The sequence below is a fragment of the Marmota flaviventris genome, chromosome 14, assembly GCF_047511675.1.
Source record: "Marmota flaviventris isolate mMarFla1 chromosome 14, mMarFla1.hap1, whole genome shotgun sequence".
Lineage (NCBI taxonomy): Eukaryota > Metazoa > Chordata > Mammalia > Rodentia > Sciuridae > Marmota > Marmota flaviventris.
This window is the reverse complement of record NC_092511.1, coordinates 4045196-4069270: the sequence shown is the minus strand read 5'-3', so window position 1 is coordinate 4069270 and position 24075 is coordinate 4045196. Positions and strand designations below refer to the sequence as shown.

The window sequence follows — 24075 nt, the reverse complement described above, 5'->3', positions numbered from 1 at the left end:
GGGCCTTGCCCGGGATTGGGCAGGGGGCTGGCTTCCTTAAACCTATCCATCTACATAACCCCCTGGACGGTAGCCCCTCTTTCCTATCCTTCTTTTGCCCCCCCACCCCCCACTTAGAAGTTCTCCTTTCTATTATTCTAATAAATCCTGTTACTTTGCTCTCACTCTTGTGTCCATGGATTTTATTCTTCAGATTCATGAGATGAAGACCCCAACCCCACGCTCGGCCCTGCACGCCTAGCCCCACACGCTGGGCATAAGAAACCAAGGAGGAGTTGGGGGAGGGGGCTGGGGGCCGCCTGTCACCTCCAGGTCCGGGCGCGGCTCCGGTGCTGATTTGCCCCCAGCCTAAGGGCTGGATTAGGGTTGAGAGGGACGTCCCCTGTAGAGGCTGCCGCCTCCGGGAACTGCCCTGCGCAGGCAGCAACGCGCGCCGGGGACGCGGGGTCCGAGCGTTTGCTCTCCGCGCGCCGGCGGTTTACGGAGCGGCTTTTCGAGGGAGGAGAGGCCGCGGGGAGGCGCCCAGAGCCGCTCCGCCCGCCAGTAGCTTTCGTTTCCCGCCGCGCTTCCCCGCCGCCCGCCCCCAGGCGAGTTTCGATTACCCGGCGCGGCCAAGGGCGGGGTGGCGCTGATGGCCTTTGCCGGGCGCCCGCGCGCCCCACTGCTGCTCTGGCTGCTCTCAGGGCGGCTGCGCGCCTGGCGCGGGCTCTGCGCTCTGGCCATGGCTCGGCCGCGCTGCTTCGCTCTGGAGCTGAGGGACTGCACTTTAGCTCACTTCGCTCTGGGCGCGGAGGGCTCCGATGCACGGCCTGACCCCCGCCTGGCTGAGCTGCTGGGGCCTCCGGGGCGCAGCTACTCGCTGTGTGTGCCGGCGGCCGCGGACGGCGACTGCGGGGCCCGAGTCCAAGCGGCTCGGGTGCACCAGAACCTGCAGCGCCAGCTGCGCAGTGACCCCTTCCAGCGGTGCCAGCTGCACAGGCTGCTCTGCTACTGCCCAGGCAGCCAGGCCCAAGGCATGCAGCACGGCTTCCTGCTGCGCGACCCCTGTGACTGCCTGGAAACCCGGCGCGCTCTGCTAGAACTGCTGGGCAGAGTCCAGGAGGCTGAGCGTCCGCACCTGGGAGAGTTTGAGGCCGACTCGCAAGGTGTACTGTGGCAGCGAGTCTGGGTACTGCAGGAGAGTGGGCAGCTGCAGGTGGGCTGCGCACGCGTCCTACCCACCTTGGAGCCCCCGCTGCATCCAGTGGTGCCCCACCTCCTCAGCTCGGTGGTCTTCCGGGACCTGGACACTGCCAGGGCTATTTTAGAGACGGTAAGATTTTTTTTCCCTTCAGGATGGCATCTGGATCCTCCACACCAGAACTGGACCAAGCAGTTTGCTGTCCAGCAGGCTGACCTGTAATGAACTTCCTTCCCTCCTTAGTTTGTTTATTCCTGTTCACAGATCAGTTAGTGGAGACATCCTGTATGCCAGGCTCTGCATTAGGCACTGGCTCTTTCGAGATTCTTATCTGAAGGAACTTCCAAGCTGACACAGAACATATCCTAACACCAAGCAATGCCATGCTTGCTGTGGTGCATACAGAAAGTATCCCAGCAGGAGTGGAGAGGGGCTAGGAACCGGAGGATAATGACAGCGAGGTAATTTTCCTTGGTAGTGGCTGCCATTCAGGGATCTTGGGGTGTAGAGGAAAGGACACCAGTTTGGAGTGTAAGAAACTTAGGCATAAATAGCCTTCCTCCTCAGTAGCTGTGGGCCTTGTACCCTCACTCCACCTGTGTGTTTCGTCCTTTCCTCCACACCCGTTTGTCTTTCAGGGTTCTTGTCAATGATTAAGGAAACAGGTGAGTCACAGCATCATTGAAAGAGACTGAAGACTGACCACAGGTGGGATCTGGGGCATGCAGACTGGCCCACTGACCTGTGATTCATTAGCCTTATGTGACAGGGTTGCAGAGTGGGTAAGAGTGCAAAGTCATTCACCTGGGGTTGAGTTCAATCTCTGGCATTTATAGGTGCTTTCAATAAGTTTCTCCAGTGCTCTTTGCCTCAGTCACCTTGGTTCACAAGACGAGAGTAATCCTAGTACCACTCTTACAAAGTTATCTTAGAGATTGGCTAGCTTCATACTGTGAAGCACTTGGAAGATCTCCTTTTCCAATAAGCACAGAAATAAGTAGGGTCTGGGCCTCGTGTGGAGGTGTGGTGAGCATGGGATAGAGCACTGCACAGCTAAGGACTTAGAATTCTCAGGCAGACACTGCTCTGCCAGCCTTGCAATTTCCACAGCTCCCTGAGCTGTTAGGACAGGACAGAAACACACTGCTCATTTACCAACTTGCCACCCTCTGTTCCAGGAGGGGCCTGTGGTTCCACTCTGACTGAGTTATACTGCCCTGTAAGTATGGGTCTTGACCAATGCAGGATGTGTGTGATCCAGAGAATCGAGCCTTTTTAAGCCTCAGTTACCCATTACAAAACTACGGTGGCCAGCCTGTCCCAGCTTCAGGATACCAGGAGTTTCATATGCCTGGTGTGGCCCTTGGTTTAATGTAGGCCTAGTCTTGGGCAACTCCAAAAGCCCCAGTGCTTGCTGCTGATGGATACCCATTGTATTGCAGTGTACGTCCTCTATTCCGGAAGCCCAGGCAGTTCTTGATGTGGTTGACAAGTGCCCAAGGCAGGTCCAAAGAGGAAAGTTCCCAGTCATTGCCATCGAAGGACTGGATGCCACTGGTAAGAGACTTTGTAGTTACAGACAATGGCATTCACTGTTCAGTTGTGGAAAAAAAGAAGTTCTTCTGAAACAGAACTTCATATAGAGCCTCGATCTGGCTGTACTGTACAGCAAGTGCTGGACTAGGCAGGCCATAAGGCTGGCCTCCCCAGGGGACACCATGCGGACAGGGCGAGTTCTGACAACAAGGCTAGTCAGGGGACAGGTGCAGGGAAGGCGCTCCAGAAAGAGAAATGGCCTGGACACTGGTGCACAGACGTGACCCGCATGGTGTGCCCAGGAACCCCAGGCAGTTCAGAGGACAATCTTGGGAAAAATGTGGAAGAACAAGGAAATGGAGGAGGAAAAGCCTTCTGAGCTGCACAGATCTCACGACTCATGTCTGCAGTGAGACTCGGATGCCCAAGGGGAAGAAGTGTGGCTTCTGGGGCAGACAGGGGTGGAGAAGAGGAGGCTGAGCTTGTAGAACACTAGCACCTGTGGGGCCTGGCTTGAGGACCAGCTTCAGGAGTGTCATATGCCTGGTGTGGCCCTTCCTTGTCAACTTAAGGGCACACACTTATCCTAATAGCATCACAGTAGTGTCCAGTGGGGCCCTGTGTCATGACCAAATGGACTGTGGTGCAGGTGGAGGGCTGGCTTTGACTGTCCTGGTTCCCTCTGAGTGATCTGGAGGAGAAGCAGTGGCTTTGGACTTCTGATGGCCATCTGTCACTTGTTGGGTGTGCCCGCTCTGCTGGATCCAGTCCTAGTTATGCGGGAGTCACACAAAATCTCAACAGCATCAGTCCTGCAGCCAGTGCAGGCTCTGCTCATTTGTTTTATACTTAAAGCTAATTTAGATTCTGTGGGGTTAAAAAAGTTCCAAATATTTAACATCAGCACTCACGTGCGTGCATGAAAAACTCATGAGCAGAGAGTGCCGTGGGGAGACAAGGAGGGTTCACTTGTCACCAGTGCATTCTGGGTCCAGGCCCATCAGCAGGGTGTTTGGGTAATTTGCTACTTTTCTCTAGTACCAGTTTGCTCCTCTATAAGGTGATTAATCAACACCTATTTTGTAGGGTCCTTGGGAAAATTAGATGCATACTGTGTGTCGAGCTCACAGCTCCTGAAGACACTGACAAATGCTAGGGTTCATCTTATCAACCCAAGAGAAAAATACAATAAAATAAAAGAAATAAAAAGTTTGTAATAAATCTTTGAAAACTTAAGTGGAGAGAGAGGAGTGGGGAGGGAGAGAAAATATGGCTAAGCGTTAGGAGCGCAGAGAAGCCAGCCAACAGAGTCCTGGAGTGGGTGACTTTCTTATCCGCACCCATGCTCAGCTCAGCACTGCAGCCAAGGCTTAAGGGATGGGTCCAGGGCAGAGGCTGATGTGAGTACACACCTGCAGCTGTGCAAAGGGGATCAGAAAGAGGCTGAGCAGGGCTGTAACTTTGAGGAAGAACCAAAGTCTAAATCCAGATAGAGCGGCTCCAACGGCCAAGCCCAGGGAGCCACGGCAGGAAGAGTGATAGAGTCAGGGTTGGAACTGGAAGGGGCTTGAGGAAGCGGCAGCAGGGGGTGAAGAAGTGAGAAGGGAGGTGGGACCAGGAGAGGCACTGGGGATGCCACATGTGTTCCTCAGCTTCTCTCCATTGTGACCAAAATACCTGGCACACACGATTTCGGGAGAGGTGATTTGTTTTGGCTCATGGCTTCAGAGGCTTTGGTCCATGGTCGGTTGGGTCCATTGCTCTTGGCCAGAGATGAGGCAGAAAGAACATCATGGTGGCAGAAGGAAAGCTGTTCAGCTCCTGGGAGCTGGGCAATGGAGGGAGAGAGAGACTGAGAGTGAGAGCAAGATGAGAGAGAGAGAGAGAGAGAGAGAGAGAGAGAGAAGACAGACTGACCCAGGGGCAAGATTCAGCCCCTCAGGGCATGCTCTCAGTGGTCTACTTCCTCTGCCCCTGCCTCACCTCCTAATAGTCCATTCCAATTATTCACCCATCAAATGATGTAGGCAGAGCCCCAGGTCCAAACCTTTCCTAAAAGCCCCACTTCCTAACGCTGCTGCACGGGGAAGAGGCCTCGAACACAGGGCACTGTGGGGGACTTCCCAGGTCCAGACCACAGCACTGTGCCTGGGTCATTCCTCAAGACAGGTCAGATGTGGGTGGCAGGGGTGAAGAGAAGCACGGGCCAGGAATAAAGGAGCACGTGAAAGGAGCTCTGGTATCAGGAGCCTGCAGACCCAAGTTCATCATTAATTCATAAAAATGAAGATCATTTTTTTTCCTTCCAGATATTCTAATGCCAAGCAGAGGAATCCTAAGTTCCTCTCAGCCTGCAACTTTATATAAAATACCCTAGTGTGAGATAGCCTCCTTTCAATGACAGATTGAAATAATTATTTTGCTTCTTGATGTTAATGTGAACCTTGTGATACTACAGGGGCTGTGTCAAAAATGTGATGTCTTTTGTTTGTGACTTGCAGGTAAGACCACGGTGACCCAGGCAGTCTCCAAGTCTCTCAGGGCTGTCCTCTTACACTCACCACCCTCTTGCATTGGCCAGTGGAGGAAAACCTTTGATGATGAACCAACTATTATTAAAAGAGCATTTTACTCTTTGGGCAATTACATTGTGGCTTCTGAAATAGCTAAGGCATCTGCCAAGTCTCCTGTGATCGTAGACAGGTGTGTATAAAGCTTCCTTGAATCAGGCATTTTCTCCCCGACGTGTGTGGGGTGTGGTGGGGCACATGCAACACCCTATTGTGTTAATCAAGTGAAAATTGTGTTAAGATTATAATAGCAACCGTGTCTGTCATTTATTAATTGCTTATACCAGTCATGGCATTTGGCACAGAACTTGCATACATTTTAGTGACATCTGGATCAGTAACTTGGGTAGAAAGATATCAAATGTTATCCCCAATTAACTGATTAGAAACAGACCCTAGAAAGGTTGAATAACTTGCCAGTGAATGAGAAGTCTGGGCTTCGCCTCTCTGTGCTTTTCGTGGTTCATTTGTTCATTGACTGATTCAACAAAGATTTATTGGACACCTAACGTGTGCTAAAGGCTTCTTAGACCAAAAGATTTAGGGTAAATGAGATCGTCAGTACACTGCTTCTGTGGAGCAAAGTGACAAGTTGCAGAAGACAGTGACCACGTGGGCAGAAATGTGAGGTGATCTCAGAGAACGTAAATATGAGGAAGAGGGTAAATCAAGGTAACATGACACTGAAAACCTCCAAACTCCCCAGTAGGTATGGCGCAGAGGGCCTGCCTCAGAAGGCATCTCTCAACAGTGATCAAAAAGAGTCAGGTGTGAAATTTCCAGGGGTGCAGAATGATCATGTAAGGCAGAGGCTGACAGATTCAGGGATCAAAGGGAGGCCCGTGTGCTGAAACACAGCCTGTGAGGCCGGCTTTCTGGAAGGACAGAAGGAAAATGTGGGGCAGGTCACGGGGAAGTGTGAATTTTATTCTTAGTGGGGAATTATCTGAAGAATTTAGATATGGGAGTGGCATGAACTGATATTTTAAAGTTTGTACATATAAATAATAGCTTTAAAATGCAGTAAAAATGGACAAAAGCTATATAGCAAGGGGTACTGAGTTTAACAATGTCTCAACACGGAGTATAGAAATTGCAACCACACTAAGATGCCATTTTGCTCCCAGGATTTTGATGAAGACCTGGGTTGGAGAAGACACAGATCCATGGGAACTCATGTGTGGGGCTGACCAGAGATGGACACTGGTGTTGTCCTGTGCAGAACAGGTTGAGGAGATGTAGCAGAGGGGAAGGTTGCTGCCATTCACTGGAGGAACACTCTCCAGAGTTTATTTCAGCATCATTTATACTATCAAAAAGTTTGAAAAGCCAAAAGCCCACCAATATAGAAAGGAAAATACTGGCATATTTGTAAAATGGAATATCATGTGGCAATATACACAAGGGTAATGCATCACTGTGCACAGATTACAAAACCATAATGTTAAATGCAAAAAAAAAAATCACATTGCAGAAATATGCGCAGCAGAATGCATGTGAAATAATACTGCAGAGTATGGAGAGATGAAGGAATGTTGAGCACTGAATTTAAGAGAGCCATATTCCTATGTGCAGAGAGAAATGTGGTTGCCAATGTGTCTAGAAGGGCTTCATTTGTGATGTATTATTTCTTTACATTACTCAAGTATTCATTTTACTGCTTTCTGTGCAATTTTAGTTGTTTTTGAATCTAAGCAATTTCATTTAAGCAATTCAATACGTATTAAGAAGGGCATTAATAATAAATGTAAATCCCAAGGAATTTCAGGAAGTGAGCCTATCAAATAACCTGAACCCTGGGTTATGGTTTAGCTATTTGGTGTCCCCCCAAAAGTTTGTGCGTAAGACAATGCAAGAAAGTTTTGAGGTGAACTGATTGGGTTATGAGACCCTTAACTTAATCATTGCATTATCCCCTGATGGGGATTAATTGGGTAGTGACTGTAGGCAGTGGGGGTATGATTGAAGAAAGTGGTCCCCAAGGACTTGCCTTTGGGGTATATTTTTTACCTGGTGAGCAAGACTCTCTCTCTACCTCCTGGTGCAGAGACTGAACATTCCCAAGGAATAGAGTTAGCCAACTACAGACTGAGACCTCTGAAACCATGATTCTCAGATAAAGTTTGCCTCCTCTAAAACTGTCCTGGTCACAGCAGTGAAAAAGCTCACTAAAACACCTGGTCAAGAATGGGAGCCTTGCTGCACCCCATAAATCTGCTCCTTCTCCACCTGAACATGGTCCATTCTCCTGCCCAGTGGTAGCCACTCTCCCGATAGCATCTACCACATATTGTTTTTTTCTGTTCTTGAACTGCCTATGAATGCAACGCTACGTCAAATGCTATTTGCATTCAGTTTTTTTTTTTCACACCACCTTGTGTTTGTGAGGTCTCTGTCTGGTAATGAACTTTCACACACCTTTGCTGCAATGTACATGCGATTCTGATGCATAGGTTTCCGGGAGAGGAACGGCAGGGGCATGGCGTTGAGGTGTATTCAGCTTTCGTAGGTATGGAACAAAGTTTCTAGAGTGGTGGAAACAACTTACAGCCTCATCTTGTCCCACAGGAGGGTCTGAGCCCTCCCTTGGGAGCCCCCCTCACCCACAGTTAGTACAGCCTGACTCTGCTCTAGCCTTTCTGCTGGTTCATGTTGGGAAGCTGGTAGTTACAGCCGCTTTGCTGCACCAGGGAAGAGACTTCCTACTCCTTTCTTGAAATGATATCTTTCTCTGTGCTTTTTGGTATATTGGAAATATTTCATAAAGAGATCACCCAGATGGTTTTTAAGAATAAAGGATGTGGTGGTACCATGAGGATGAGAGGGAAACGGCAAGTTTAGCCTGAAGCTGTGGCTTCTCGTCTCAGCTACAGTGGCAGCTTGGGGTATTACTTTGGTGGTGGGGGATGGTGGGCTGGGTGGGGTTGGGTGGGGGTGTTTTAATTGTTTCCAAGTTGGCAAGTATGAGGAATGCTAGAAGAAATGGCAAAAGCTGTGGAGTCTTGTTCCTCTTTGGGACACTTGCCTGGGCGACACCTTTGCCTCATTGCCAACTTGCCCAGTGTTAGCATATCTACGGTCTTTCCCTGGTATTTCAAGGGGGAAGACTAAAATTTTCCTGCAGACCATGACTTCAGGTGGGGCATATTTTCCTTGGTGCCCTGGGTGCTGAATCAATACCTGCAGTGGAGGCAGGTACTCATGCCCTCCGTCTCTTGGTTTGCTGATCTGTCAAAGCGGTATATTATACGCCCTCCCCTGCCTGCCCTCAAGGCCCGTGATGCATAGCAGTGAGTTGATTCATGAGCAGGGTCTCTGACACTAGCAAATCACTCTAAAAATAGACAGCATGATTCTAAAGCCATGTGTGATGTATTGGCCAAGGGTTCTGGGTTTGTGCTTCCCCTGATGGTGGGATCCAGAACGCCAAACAGTGCAAAGAGTGGAGGTGATGTCCAGGGGCATGATTATTTTAAAAGCACAGCAGGGCTGTCAGCGAGAGAACTCTATAGAAAACAGGCTTTAATTCCATTTCTCTGCTTTGTGTCCCTGGCTTGTCTGCAGTTTAGTTCTTGTCAGAGGAAAAGCAAAAAGCAGTTCTGTGTTGTCTGAGTGGGTTTGTCCATGTTTAAATATTCTGAAATCCATTTTTTAGGGTAGCACCTTCCTCTGGCTGGATGATGTGTGGGTAGAGGTTGCTCAAGACTTCTGTGGTAAAGGAGTCTTGTTGAATCATCGGCCTTTGTCTTCATACTGAGCATTTCACTCAGAGAACACGGAGTGTGCAGATGCCTGTGGTAGTCTGGGCGACAAGACCTGTCTGCTTGCCTGGCGCTGACGGGCAGTCAGATGCCTGGAGGCTCGGGGTCCAGCCCAGGGTTCCCTGGATGGGCACGTTCAGTGTGAATAGCACAGGAGACCTGAGTGTCCAGAGTTTGCCCAAGACACAGCACTCGACTAAAATGAAAGGCCCACAGGTCTGTTCTATTGGCCCTCACCCCAGCACAGTACCAGCACCCTGTGGGCAAGCCCCGTGCAGCAGCCTCCGCTCACGGCAGGGGACAGTGGTAATCGAGTAAGGGCAACCTCACGGAGAGCCCACTCATCATTGCTCTTGTTTTCAAACTGTCTTGTGATTTTTGATAGAACTCAGTTTTACTTACCTTGCTGCATCACCCTGGGGGCCCGCAGGCCAGCCCTGGGTTCCTTGTGCTGACCAGCTGATCCCTGGGCGCTACTTGACATCTGGCGGGTTCAGGAACTCACGGCTGCTTTTCTTCTCAGGTTCTGGCACAGCACAGCCACCTATGGCATAGCCACTGAGTTGAGTGGGGGTCTGCAGCACCTGCCTCCTGCCCACCACCCCGTATACCAGTGGCCAGGGGACCTGCTCAAGCCTGACCTCGTCCTGCTGCTCACCGTGAGTCCTGAGGAGAGGGCACAGAGGCTGCGGGACCGGGGCCTGGAGCAGACCAGAGAAGAGGCTGAACTTGAGGCCAACAGCGTATTTCGTCAGAAGTAGGTGTCCCTGGGGCAAGGCAAGTGGTGGGCATCCCTGCAAGGACTGAGCCAGAATTGGCACTGGCTTTAGGCGCATGGAGAAAGTGACTGTGTCTCATGTCTCCAAAGTAGAGGCAGTGCCCTGAGCTGCGTCAGGCCCCGTGGGCAGGCCCCGTACCGTGGGGCTACAGCTAAAAGTCCACGGACTGGAGATCAGACCATGCCGCTTGTCCTGGCTGTGCCAGGAACAGCACGAGCCTGGGTAAGACAGTGAGGTGTCCGTGCCTCGGTTTCCCAGTCTGGATATGATGGGCATAGCGCAGAGTGCCTACCCTGCGTCAGGCGGTTTACCTACATCTGGGTGCAGTTCTCCCACAGCCTCCCTCGAGAGGCCACATCTGCCTTATGTTAACAGTTGACAAAACCAAGGCTCAAAGGATTAAATGATTTGTCTACATTTCCGTACTATTAAGTAGTAAAACTGGGATTAGAGTCAAGATCTTTGTGCCTTCAAAGACAGTGTTTGTTTTGATCAGAGGGTTATGAGCACCGCGGCGAAGAGTCCAGACAGGCCTGCGGCATCACGGTCAAGTGTGGCTCCGTCTCCAGCCCTGGTTCTGGAGGCGAAAACCAAAGTAGCTTAAACAGATAAACAGTGATGTCCTTGTCATCACACAGTAGTGTCACCCTACAAAGAATAAAAATAACTGTGCTGCATGTGAAGCTATCATGCCCAGCAATTTGCATTTATACAAATTCCATTAAGCCTCTTTACAAACTCCTGACAGAGGTATTATTTCAGCACTTATGGCACAAATGACCCGGCCAGAAGAGGGGATGTGACAGGCTGATGTAGCTAGTAGGTGGCATAGCGGATGCTCCAGCTCCAGGTCCTGTCTTGACCACTGTGCCACAGAGCCTGTGGTAAACAGACACTGGCCACGTAGGCACCTCGCTGCAGCTGACCGGAAAGGAGAGATGATAGGGGACCCTGGCAGGAGCTGTGCCCTCCACTCAAGTGCTGGAAGAGTTAAGTTCAGGCAGCGACTGTGCAGAGGACTCTGGCCCCTGTGAAGACCTTCCAGGGAACAGACTGGGAGAAATTGGCCCTTGGCCTCTTTGAGCTTTGGTTTCTTTTTCTGCAGAACAGTGATAAAGATGGTTCCTCCCCTTAGGCTACTTTGCGTATTAAATGAGAAGAACTGGGCAGAATGCTAATGCTTGGCAGATGATAAGTAGTCAATAAATGCTAGCTGTTAAACATTATTGCTAAGTTGTCATTTATTAAGCAAAATGCATTTACCGTTATCTGTGGGCAAAGCTAGCGGCTCAGGGGAGCTGGGAGGTGAATGAGGAGGCACTCGGCCTCATGTGGTTATTATCATGGTACAGAGTCTCTCTGCAGGGAGAGCTGTGCCAGGAACCAGGCTGATGCTTCCTTCTGCCTGTCCCCAGGGTGGAGGTGTCCTACCGACGGATGGAGAATCCCGGCTGCCTCGAGGTTGACGCCAGCCCCTCGAGAGAGAAGGTCCTGCAGACCGTTTTGGGCCTGATCCGAAACACTTTTCAGGACTTGTAGGTCTCTGGTCAGGTGCCCCATCTCAGCAGAGTAGGTGTCGGCCTGGTAGATCCAGGGCTGCGCTTGACAGGCAGCTCCCACTTCACGTTGCCCAGGTATATTGTGTGACAGAAAACGGGAGACTGGGCATTTTATTTGACTCCAGCCGTTTATTTGCCTGAAGGCCCTGACAAGCTTGTGCCTGGTGGGGCTCCACAGGGACTGGCGATTTCCTTCTGCCATGTTCTCAGAACATGTTTTCAACTCCGTCACTGTCAAACTTCTCCAAGATGGATCTTATCCAGAAAGTATCAGGTGTGCAGAAGCCACCAGGAAGCTCTTCACAGCAGCAGCAGAGAGCCCAGCAGCCCCTTCTGACGAACACCTACGGCCCTACAACCTCACCTGTCATGACTTTCAGGTCTGGAGGCACTACGTCTCCATCAGCCATGCCTTTCCACACAACACACCGGTTCACGGCCATTCCTACAGAGCTGTTTGTGCTGGGGGACATTCGCAGAGCAGGCAGCAACCTTGTGCCTGAGGCTCCGAGCCCCTTGGATGGAACACTGGGTTCACACTCAGCGTTGAACAGGAAGGTGATGAGCCAAGCTGCTCTCGCTGCAGACACTCCAGCCTTCTGTGCGTTCCTTGTTTCCATCCCCTTCCCTTCCTTTGAAATATGGCTCTGAATGTAATGAGCAGTCTGCAAGGAGCTGGTTGCCTTTCACTTAGCCAATCCAGCAATTTATTTATATTGATGTTTACATTATGTGTTTCCTCAGTGTAGGAGCTATGAGTCACTAATTAAAATTGGAGTCAAGAAGCTAAATGCAATGTTTGTTGTGTATTTTCATTACACAAATTTAATTTATCTTTCTCAGTGAGCACAGTGCATCCTGGAATGGGTTTTCTTAGTAAATTATCTTGCACTTGAATGTCTTGTGATTGCACATGGAATCAGCTTTGAGATCTGCTTGGCTACAAGACAGTAGCTGAGGAAAGGGGGACTTAATAGCTCTGTGGCCTTGGCTGAGTCACGGAACATCAATAGTCTGTGTTACTTGATCTGAAGAGGGACAGACATTTTTGGTCAGAAAGAGATGCTTGAACCAGATGAGGACCTAAAATTCCATCCAGTTCTAAGGTAGATGAATTTGCAAATTATTTCATCCTGTCTACGATTTCTTAAGAAAACTTTACCCCCAAATAATTAAATGTAAGGCCTTACCAGTTTTATCATATGGCATCTTTAATTATAATCCAGTTTAGTAGCAACATCATGCTATTTTTCAAATGAACTATAGATAATCTATACACAGTGTATTTATTCAAATAGATTATACAATTGGTTTCAATTGAAAATATTCTTAAAGCTGATGAATAGAATTAGTGCTCTTTGCAGTGTAATATCCAACTATATTTTGATTTTATTTACTTTAAACATTTCAAAAGTTTTTGCTGGAAACCTAGAAAAACAATTACCTAATGCTTTGTTTATATCTCTTGCAAATGAATAAAATTGCTATGGTTTTCTCAGCTGTGCTGTGGTCATGGGTGCATTTGTCCAAAAAGGTACCCATGGTTTCCCTCCAAATGCTGTGTAGCTCTTGAGATCAAGGAAATTGGATGGCGTGTGTTGGTAGTGACATGGAATTTGTGGTCAAGGGGCTTCCAGATGAGAGGTGAGTGATCATATTATTTTAAACACTATTTCTTCATTATAAATAGTAAAAGAATTTTTTTATTATGCGTTCTTTGATGATTTCTTTTAGATAAGACAGCACCTCCTGTCCCCAAACTGATGACAAGTAATTGTTTGCCTGGCTCTGCTCCCTGCGAGTGGGGCACTGCTCCCATTCTCCTGATAGGACATTTGTTGTCCCCAACCTCAATTCTCCCTTCCCTCCATAGTAGCAGAATTTTAGGAGGGCATGTGGTGGCTGAGAGGGCAGAGCACCTTCCCTTTCAGCTCGATGAGGTCAGCTGGCTAGGTTCTTGCCGGGAGCAGAAGGACAGAGATATGGCAGGATGGGGCCCTTTAATTTAACTTATCCTGCTGGCTCTATTCAGGGGTGGTAGTGAGCCCTGTAGAGACCAGAGGTTGAGGAGGACACTGCAGAGAGGTGAAGCTGCATGTCTGCGCTGCCACCCAGCCTGGCCCACCTTGGGCTTCTACGTGGGACGAGCATGCTCCTGCCTGCTACCAGCCATTCTTGGGGTGGTGCCGCAGTCTGGCTGCAGCAAAATAACGGGGGGGGGGGGGGGAGGGCGGGTGACGAGCAACTTGTGTAGATTGATACAGCAGGAGTGGGAGCCGTTTATTGTAGGACCGGAGGGGTACATATACATTACACACAGCTTATCTTAATTAACATAAACTAGATACAGCAGTCAACCAATAAGGAATCTCCACACTTAATGCCTCGCTGGCGTTACTTCACAAACCACTCCCTCTGCAAAATGCCAGGCGCCATCTTGACTTGTTTACAGACCTTTACAGGGTGGGTTTCTGACCCACACAGGTGCATCTACGTCCGTTCATCTTTTGCAACAAGAACCTGGAACAAGCCCACTAACATACGGGACTGTTTTCAAAAAGCCATGAGATATTCAATGCTCTTATCCAAGAACAATAATGATATCAATCAATCATACACAGTTATTGTTGGATTGGCTCCTGTGAGCTTACTTCATGGGTCTTGTGGATTTTCCTTCCCCTGTGTCTGTGAATGGAGAGCCAGGAGAGAAGGAACCATGACCCTTGGCTGTGTAAAGGCCATTGTGCCCAGTACTGTGGCTGGCACAAAGTTAGCAGTCAGTTCTGTGTCCTGGACAGAGCGACCTAGAGAATTAGAACATGCTACAGAGTGCTAATTGTGTGGCTCAAACAATAAGGCAAGGACTGCTTAAAAACTCTTTTGAAATCAAGAGCCACATCCCGGGCCTCTTTTTGTCTCTCACACGTACAAGGAATGCGAACATTTTGGGTCAATTCAATAGTCCCCAACTCTGTGCCTTAGAGTTAGCTGCACAAGTTTTTACAAGACTGATACCAGGACTCCACACAACACCCAGGTCATGTGTCTGGCTGTGGTGTGTGGATGTGGGTATGTGGATGTGGGTGCGTGTGTTGGGGGTGCTCGAGTCCAGAAAGGGAGCCATGTGTTGAGGTGGCAGAACAAGTTCACCAGTCAGGACGGCTACGGCTCTCCCTGACGCTTCATGGGAGACAGACACCCTCCTGACTTGTTTAGAGCCTCATGATCCAGAGCTGTCTCTCTCATCCCTTATTGTACAGAAAATCTAATGTGCTCATTTACTGTGTTACCTTATTTGGAAATAAGGTTTTGCTATGTATTCAAGTTAAGGTGAGTCCTACTAGATTAAAGTGGGCCCTAAGCTATCATGACTAGTGTCCTTGAAATAAGGAAGGACGAGCCAGAGACACAGCAAGGACCATCCCGAGGAAGGGGCACAGGTGGTAAGGACATGGCTGAAAGTCAGCACCACCAGATGACAACCTCCTATAAAGTGGAGAGGCAAGGAAGGGCCCTACCCATAGTCTCCGAGGAAGCACATCCCTACTCACACCTGGATTTTGAACTTCCAGTTTTCAGAACTATTAGAGGGTAATTTCTGTTGTTTTAACTTACTCAGTTTGGGGCACTTTTTCATGGTAGAACTAGGAAGCTGCAGTCACATGCCACATAACAATGTTTTGTTTAATAACGGTGGTCCTCTAAGGGAGGGCGGCCTAGTGACATGGTACCACTTTAGTTGTGAGTGCACTCTGTGATGTTCATACAGTGAGGAAACCAGCTAGTGGTCGTTGTTCAGAATGTAACCCGTCCCTAAGCCATTCCTGAAGGTGACCCAATAGCTAAAATACTGAAACAAAATATCAAGAGAAAACCTTGGAGGCAGCTGGAGAAAAACCACTGGCTATGAATATGCATATGGTGACAAAGAACCCTAGAAACTATGGAGGAGACAGTGGAGAAGATCTCCCAAGTTCTGAGAGAAAAAGATATCCAACTAGAGTCCTACGTCCAGTAAAAATGACCTACAGAAATGATGGTGAGGTCAAGGCATTTTTAGAGAAAAAGAGAAAATCAAGGCAGTTACCCACATATAATGTTCTCTACTAAAGTGGATGCTATGGTATATTATAAGCATGACCATCTGATTCACCAAAATACCTTAGATTTTGAGCCCCACTTTTGAGTTGCTGAAATAGATATCTGCTATGGACTGAGAATGTGTATCCTCCCAAAACTCATATGCAGAAGCCCTCTTAGAAACTGTAGCTAGAGACTAGGTCTTCAGGAGGAAGCTGGGTTACAGCGGGTCGTAAGTGAGGCTCTGTCCCCACCAGCTTAGGGCCTGGGTAAGGACAGTCCTGGCCTGTACCCACGCACACGCTTTCCTCTCCCTCCCTCTCCCCTCTGCATGAACAAGAGGTCGTGTGGGCACATGGTGAGATGGTCACTGTCGTCTCAGAACTAAGAGATGAAGCCCCATGAGAAATGGTACCTAGCTGGCACCTTGGTCCTGGGCCTTCCATGTCTGGGGAAGCGGCTCAGCCTGGGGTGTTTTGTTCTGGCAGCCTTCAGTGACTCATCCAGTGTCTTTTATTTAAAACAACTTCTTCCTTAGTGCAGCAGTTATTTTTGTTAGTGAATGGGAAACTCAACTAGTCTCATCCTTTGCTTGTGGAAAAGCAGGCTGGGCTGGCTCCGGAAGGCCTGGTCTTCCACGCTGAAGGTCCACTCGGATACAGTACTTTCCCTCCACCTTCTAGGAGAAACTGTGAAGCATCTTAAAAATGTTTAGACTCTGGGATCATCTTGGAATGTACATCAAGAAAAGAATCAGTAGTACATATGAGGTGTTTTATTCCACATGTATCACATCTTCAAATAATCAGAATAGGTTTATGTATAGGTACAATCTATTTTATATATTTTATTTTAATATATACTGGTTAAATATGTCAGGCTAAATTCTTTTGATAGAATGCTAAGCACCTAAGTATCCAAAAATGCCTTCTCAGTTGTAACCAGTGATTTTATTGCTTCTTCTTTATTTAAAAATTTTCCATATTTTATACAATAATATGGAAAAACTGAAATGGCAGGTTTATTGCTATATAAATGGCATTCAAAGAACTTCAGACCTTTAAAATGTATGATTTGATCTATTTTGACACAGGTACAGTCTCACAACAGCCTTGGTGGAGTCAAGACAGGCTGCCCCATCTCCCCAGGAAAGCCCGTGGGCTCTCTGTACCACCCTAAGCCTCCCTGATCTTTGCAACCTCAGGGCAAAGTGGGGTCAATTTCATGGTAAATTCATTTGTGTTTTCTGGGGTTTTCTGTAAATGGAATTGTCTAATATGTGCTCTTTGCTCTTTTTTTTTTTAACATGACTTCCACCAAATATCAGCACAGGCATTTTGAGATCCATCCATGTTTGTGAATTGATAATCCATTTTTTTTTCTGTGTAATGTTCCATTTCTAGGACTTATCACCATTAACCTGTTACTGGGCATTTGGGTTGGATCCACATTTTAATTGTTGCAGATAAATCCACTTTGGACACTGTGTACATTTATGTTTTCATCTAGCAATTTATCCTCTGAGTGTCTTTCTTTAACATTTGCTGGTGATGAATTCATTCAGTTCTTTTATATATATGAAAAGCCTGTGTTTTCCCTTAGGTTTTAAAAGGTATTTTCACTTGGCTTAAAATTATAGGTTCCATGACTTTTTGTGGTAGTAGTGGTCGTTATTGTTTTTGATACTTCATGTCAGTTGCTATGTAATAGTAGGGTTCATTTTGGATATAATGTACAAGCATGGGAGTTTCCTGAGTGCCTACATAAAGGTATGGTTCAATGTCGTCTCACTTTCATGGTCTGATGGGAAATCTGCTGTCGTCCTTGTCTTTGTTCCTCAGTACATAACCTGTTTTATGTATCTGGTTGCTTTCTCTTTATTACTGGTTTGAATAATTTGATTAAGATGCTCCTTGGCTTAATTCATTTATGTATTTGTGTTTTGTTCTTTCTGTTCAGTAGGCTTATAGTTCTCATTAATTTTTTTGGAAATTTTTTCTTTCATTTTTCAGATTTTTTGGGGGGTTCACCCTTTCATTTATTTCCTTCTTGGGGATACATTGCTTAAAAATCTCCCACAGCTCACTGATATTGTTTTCATTAGAACACTATACTCTTTTGCCCTGTGTTTCTTTTTGATAGATTTCATTGCCACGTCTCCATGTTCTTTGGCAGCTTCTCACCTGAGGCTAATCACTTTAGAGTACGTTTCTCTCAGATACTGAGAAGTCAAATTTTGAGATACTATGAAAGAGAGGAAACATTGAAGCAGCATTTTAAAAATTACTAAACCAAAAAGCCTTCAACCTAGAATTGAATATGACGTATATATCACCTACTTCTTTGTTTATATTTCTTAAATTTGTGGAATGTAGTATTGATAACAGTTTTCACATCTATGTTTGCAAATTCTAGTATTGTTGTCAGTTTTGAGTTATTTTCATTGATTTTTCTTCCTATCCTTAGTCATTTTTCCTGTTATTGTTTTCTTCCTCCCCGAATCTGGTATATTTGGTTGGCTATAATACATTTTGAATTCTATCTTGTTAGGCAATGGATGTTTTGATTTTCTATTAAAACTCTGAAGCTTTGTTTTACATTGTGGTTTAGTTTTTGGAAAGTGATTGATCCTTTTTTTTTGTATTGCATTTAAGAATCATTAGATGGAACCATTCAATCTAGAATTAGTGACTTCCCACTACTGCAGGACTATTTGTGGGCTCCACCAGATCCCCAGTGGTTTTTGATGTTTTGTGGTCTGGCCAGTGAAGACAGGCTCTGTACCTGGCCTGTGAAATGCTGGGCTCTCTCCTCCAACCTTTGAGGATGTTTTTTTTTTTTTTCTTTTTCTTTTCTTTTCTTTTCTTTTTTTTAACCTGAGTTTGGCCCCCAAGATGGCACCTGAATGCCTGCGGCTGAGAGTGTCACTGGACAACTTGGATGTGGGGAAGATGGGGTCATGGTCACACTACTCTGTTTCCTCCTGGATGGGGACTGCCCTGATGGCTGAGGTTGTTGAGATTTGGTCTCCTAGCCCTTCTTGACTAACTGGGTCTCAGCTCAGGTCTCCATGGGATCTCTTGACCTCCATCTTCCATCCAGCCCTTGCTGGTTGGGGTGGTTCGCTCTCTCCCTGTGCTCTGTGTCACCTCACACAGCCCCTGTCAGGTCTATCACCATCAGCCCCTCCTCCCTGGGGCTGGCAAACTTTAAGGGTGCATTCAAAGGGCAGGGAACTGTGGGTGGTCCAAGAAGCAGCTGCCAGGGTGCCTGTGCTTTATCACTGCACACAGCCTGGTTAGTGTGGGTGTGGCTGGGCTCCAGGCTGACTCAGGCATGGGTGCCTGGGGGACAGATGAGGGCTTCTCTCTGTTCCAGACAAACACTGGAGAGAGGAAATTGGAGATCACGGGTCTCACCAACTTCATTTTCCCTTTGGCAATTAATGGAGCACTGTTGCTTTGCCCTGTGTAACTTGTCCTAATCAGTCAGATGCTTTGGCCCAGGGATTCACACAAGTGAACTGATTTTAAGATGCTTGTAGGTAGAAAATAAATACAAAGCCTCTCATTGGGGCCTGCATATTTCATGAGGAGATCACGGCTGGTCCACATCTCTTGCAGCTTTTCATTGTTGATCTCCTATTTCTTTAAGCAAGTTAAATGCTTAGGACATTTCTGTGGAAAACCTGTAGCAAATGCCATTTGATTCAATTGCTGGCTTTAATTTAGCAATGCCAGGCTTTTCCTCTTTTGGTTTGACGAGCCTGTAAACCAATTCCATCCAGAAGGACCTCATGTCATGGCCACTAGAGGGAGGCAGAGGGCTACCTTTACTCTTGGCTGTCTTGCAGGGATAATCACTTCCCTCATTACACACAAACTGCTGGAAAAACAACAGTGGTTCCTTTCATTTTTATTTAAATGTCTGCTCTAATGGGAAAACAAAGGACAAAACAGGGAACATTTCTAGGTCAAAGTAGCAAATCTTTAAAAGTAGCTAATTTCTTGCTTCAAGAATTCTAAGTACAGCCTTGGGGTCAGAAAAATAGTCAAAGAAAGACCTTAGTGATCATAGAGCTCAATCTCTTTCTTTAATAGTTGTGGAAAATGAGGCCCAGGGAGGGACCTGCCCTGCTAAGGGTCATATAATTTGTCAGGAGCAGATGCATGTAAGAAGATAAATAAATTCTGCGATTTTTTTCCAGTGCTCTTTATAATGCAGTATGTTATATCTGCATATCTGATGCAGCAAATGTTATCTATCAGATGCACATGTGTTTACATATATATTTATATACATATGCACGTGTGCATATTTTCTTCCTCATGAAGTTTACGGGTTGAGATCTGGCATTAAACAGCCTTCTGGGATTTTAATATGTCCTGTTCGCTTGCTCTTAAAATGTCACCATCCCAGGTCCCCTCATTATGTTGCCCTAGCTGCAAGTGGTACTGTTCATGGTGGATATGGCTAATGGATTCTGCAAGGTCCAAATTCTTGTAATTATTGGGCCTTCATCAAAATCCCCTGCCTTAGAAAGCACATTGTAAACTTTCCTGTGGAATTTCCAACATTTTTATTAACATGCATGATATTAATGGTTGTGCTTATTTTGCCATAATTGAGTGTGTGCCCCATGTCTCTAAAATAAGAAGGAATTCAAGGGAGCTGTTGAGTTCCACTGTTGGCTGAGCCTGCTGTTAGCTATTGCAAAGTTAATGTATTCTGCACTCATCTTCAAGATAGGGAGGATTTTCTGAGTTCTAATTGGTGGGGAGTCAAGTAGCTCCTGTTCATCACAATGTCTAATTCAGCACTCACCACAGACCTGTGGGGGAGTGAAGACCCTTCTAACTTAGAGATGAGAAGCACCTGCATTCCTCTATCGTGGTTGAAGTGAAAAATAGTATCAACAAACGCAAACTTACTTGAGGTCATTAGTATTTTTTTTAACATTTCTGTAGTAAAAAAAATCATGCAGTTTTTCCTGTGCCTCCAAAAAGCCAGACAACTACTTCTGGGCTCCTTTATTGAAGAGAGTTCTCATCAGAAGCAAGTGTCGGGGTTGAGGTCAGGGTTCAGGTTAGGGAACTTGGAGACACGTTTGTAAAGTGAAATGTGAGCAGAACTGTGGTGGTGGTCGATCTTTTAATTAAAAACTATTAACATTTCCTCTTTTATGTACATAAGGATGACATGATGAATGAAGAAACTCCCTCCCGGTCTCAGGTAGATGTAAGCATCTTTCCCAACAAAGCCTGATGAGACCTTGGGAGGCTCTTTGTTTCTGACCTTTAGTTCTTGTACTTGCAAAGTAAGAGCACATGCCCAGAGGACCAGAGGACCCTTCATTCTAGAGGGCTGTGACTTCAGCTGCGTAACAATTGAGATTCACTTATAGTCCTAAATCCCTAATAATTTCTAATGGATTATAACCCAGGGCATGTGATTTTTGTGCCATTTTATGGGGGCTCCAGCAACTGGGGAAAGTTTGGCATTTGTGTGCTGTGTATTCCAAAGTGCATCCATTGCCACAAAACTTTAAGTCAATCAGTATTTTGTAAGGAGTCCCTTTAAATTCCGCCGGGGCATCCAAGGAAGCGGCCACTTCTCTTTCTCTCTCAGTCCCCGTGGTGCCCTTGACTTGCCATGGGAGCTAACTGCAGTAGTTTCTCCCCTGGTATCTGCTGGCCTGGTACTCGCCTGCCCCCTACAGTCTGTTCCATAAACAGCATCCAATGCAAACTTGACCCGACTTGTTCATGGTGGATGTGGCTAATGATCTATTTCCCAACTTGTTCTTCACAGGAAGGGCTTCATTCAGGTCTCCAGTTAGCACTGGTCTTAAGAGCAGCCCATGACTCAGTCTAAAATAATGCCTTTCTTCTGTCTCTTTAGCTCAGGCTATGTCCGCATCTGCCCCTCTTGTATCTGAACTCAGCCTATCACCAGGACAGCCGCTATCTCTACACCCACAGCACACGCCTCCCGTCCATGTCTCCCCATCTCTATGCTGTGTGTTCACCTTATTCCTGCACTAAAGTGAGCACTCCGTGAGGTCAGAGACTTTGTTCTGCTCACTGTTATAGTTCATTTTCCAGAATAGTGCCTGGCAGAGGATGGGCGCTCAGTAAGAACCTGCCAAACAATGAACACACTGCTGCATGTGGGCTGGCCTGAGCTGAGATGGGGATTTGGACTCTCTCGCTCTGTGTAACTTCAAGGGACTTTTGTTTTCTCATCTCTAACTTAGAAGGGTCTTCACTCCCCCACAGGTCTGTGGTGAGTGCCGAATTAGACACTGGTGATGAACAGGAGCTACTTCTGTCCCCACCAGAAAAGTCTCCAGGGCCTGCTCCCTCCCTCTTCCTCCTGTCTTAGGGAGCACACCTACACTGGCAAGTGTTTCTGGCCTCCAAGGGAAGGACACCGTGACTCTTCACTGCTGCGGTATCTTGAGAGTTGGCAAATGGAGCCCCCAGCCGTGGAAGATCCCAGGAGAGCAGAGGATCCTCAATGTGATTTTGAAGGACGGTATCAATGGAAAGCAGATTTACTCAGGAGTTAAGTGGGGTGATGGTAAATATATATTTCCAAAGTCAAAAATAATGGTGTGTTAGTATCCAATTTTATTAGTAGGCATTAGAAGAGTTAAGAACTGCACTTTGGCCAGCTAGGTGGTGTTGGCTCAAGTCTACACCACCGACCAACAAACTGACCCTCACTTACAAGTTAAAACCTTCAGAATGGCTGCTTTCCATTTGTTGTTAAAAACCAAGCACAGTCCCAATGGGGAGGTTATCGACTCTAGCCTACACCCACAGCAGCACCAGGCACCTCAAGTTCCACAAAGTCGCTGTGCTTGTTCCTGGACTCAACTCCCATCGTCTCCTGTCTCTGAGGCTGCTCGGCCAGCCTGTGGTCTAGCAGCTGGTAAATGGAGGCTCTGGACGAGCGGAGGCTGGAGTCACTGTGCTGCCGTGCCCAGGGGATGGCAGAGCCAGTACTGCAGACTGCTCTGTGGCGACGTGGAAGGACAGATGCAGGCGTAAAGGCAGGAGATGCAGATGTGACAATGTTGGATTTGTAGAGCTCCTTGTTGTTCACATGCGTTCTCATCGGAGTCCTGGAACCGAGTTCACACTGTCCATCACGTGAGTCTGCATTCTATTTTCTCCAAGACCCGGGTCAAATGTACTTTTGACTTTAAAGTAGTCATTTTTGACAGACTAAAGTCTTCCTGGCAGATCCGACCATTTTATAGTATTTCCCAGAAGATCTCTGATTCTCCAGGTCCATATATATGAATTATCTATAGTGCAGTTAAATGTCACAAAGTCATACAAGCCTTTTTAATTAATAGGATTCATAAGTGCTCACTGGAAGTCGTGCGATGAAATCCATTTTTTCCCACTTGACATTTATGCAGCACTCTTTAACATTTAAAATATATTATCTCATTTTATTGTCACAACAAGTCTGAGAACTAGTTGAGTGGGAGAGAGATTTTCTCTCTTTCTCTTTCCTTCCTTGCTTCCTCTCTTCCTTTGAAATGGAAAGTTAAAAGATACTTGATATGATAAAGTGCTGGAATTTGAGTGGCCTGGTTCTAAAAATAAAAGGGTACATTTTGTATCTATCAAAATTAATGCATTTTTAAAGAAAGCAAAGTTTGCTTGCTGAACAGTCCAAGAGAGAGCAACCCCTGCCGCAGGTGGGACTAGGTACCAGCCTTAAATGGAAAGCTTCTTGAGAAAATGTAACAGGAGTCTTTAAAACATGTTTACCTCAGGACATAAAAATCATATTTATAAAAAAATCCCTAAAGACATAATTAGAACTACAATAAAAGGTTACTAATCAAAAAAAAAATATCCCAGCATTATTTATAGGGGAGTAGGAGGATGCTTACCAAGCTCCTATGTAAGGACGGGATGGTCACACGGTCGTGGGCAGAGGATGGTCACGGCGGTCGCGGGCACAGGACACGACCCGGGGTGCGGGGGCTGACTGTACCGGGTTGGTTGGAGGTAACAGCACCTGCTGGCTTCCACCATCACATCAGTGGGATGGAGTCTCAGGATGTGGGACCTGGCTGAGGGAGTGGGTCCCTGGGGGTGCCTTGGGGCTATATCTTGCCCCTTCCCTTTCCTCCCTCTGCTTCCTGGCTGCCAGGAGGCGGGCACCGGGGCTCTATCACGCCTTTCTGCCCAACGTGCTGCTTCACCTCAGAGCCAGAGGCAATGGAGCCCAGAGACCACGGACTGCAGCCATGAGCCCAAACCCAGCTCTCCTCCCTGAAGGGCTCTGCCCAGATGTTTCTGTCTCAGCAGCGGAAAGCTGACAGGGACAGTGACGCTGTTCTCCCTGTTCCACTGGTCGGAAAACTGAGGGGAGAGGTTAAGTCACCTGCTCAAGCCCAGGTACCCACTGACTGGTGGAACTGGTTATGTTAGTTATGGGAAACGGGGTGAATGTTCAGAGGCTCTGTAACCTTAGGGATCACCCCAAAGTTTTTCAGCTCTCGCTCATCTCCTCTCCTGTTTGCTGCCCGCCTGTGTCTCTGAGGACCCCAGACGGCACCTTCGGCTGTTGGTTCTCTCAGAA

General features: G+C 47.1%; 1 protein-coding gene across 2 annotated transcripts; it reads left to right on the top strand.

The window, feature by feature from the left end:
• The first annotated feature begins 614 nt into the window (after positions 1-614).
• Cmpk2 (cytidine/uridine monophosphate kinase 2) lies at positions 615-12883 on the top strand. 2 transcript variants are annotated; one of them, XM_071601315.1, is made up of 6 exons: positions 615-1312; positions 2623-2737; positions 5218-5419; positions 9571-9804; positions 9916-10048; positions 11242-12883. In XM_071601315.1, exons 1-6 carry the CDS (start codon positions 632-634, stop codon positions 11290-11292), a joined length of 1416 nt encoding a protein of 471 aa, XP_071457416.1. In that variant the 5' UTR covers positions 615-631; the 3' UTR covers positions 11293-12883. The 2 variants fall into 2 exon arrangements, with proteins under 2 accessions (XP_071457416.1, XP_027793703.2); XM_027937902.2 differs by lacking the exon at positions 9916-10048.
• The last annotated feature ends 11192 nt before the right edge of the window (positions 12884-24075 follow it).

Bases quoted from the DNA above. Each gene is read 5' to 3' on its own strand.
- Cmpk2 (XM_071601315.1), top strand. From the start codon at position 632: ATGGCCTTTGCCGGGCGCCCGCGCGCCCCACTGCTGCTCTGGCTGCTC. The intron at 1,313-2,622 runs GTAAGATTTTTT...ATTGTATTGCAG, and splicing joins CCAGGGCTATTTTAGAGACG to TGTACGTCCTCTATTCCGGA. The intron at 10,049-11,241 runs GTAAGACAGTGA...GCCTGTCCCCAG, and splicing joins CAGGAACAGCACGAGCCTGG to GGTGGAGGTGTCCTACCGAC.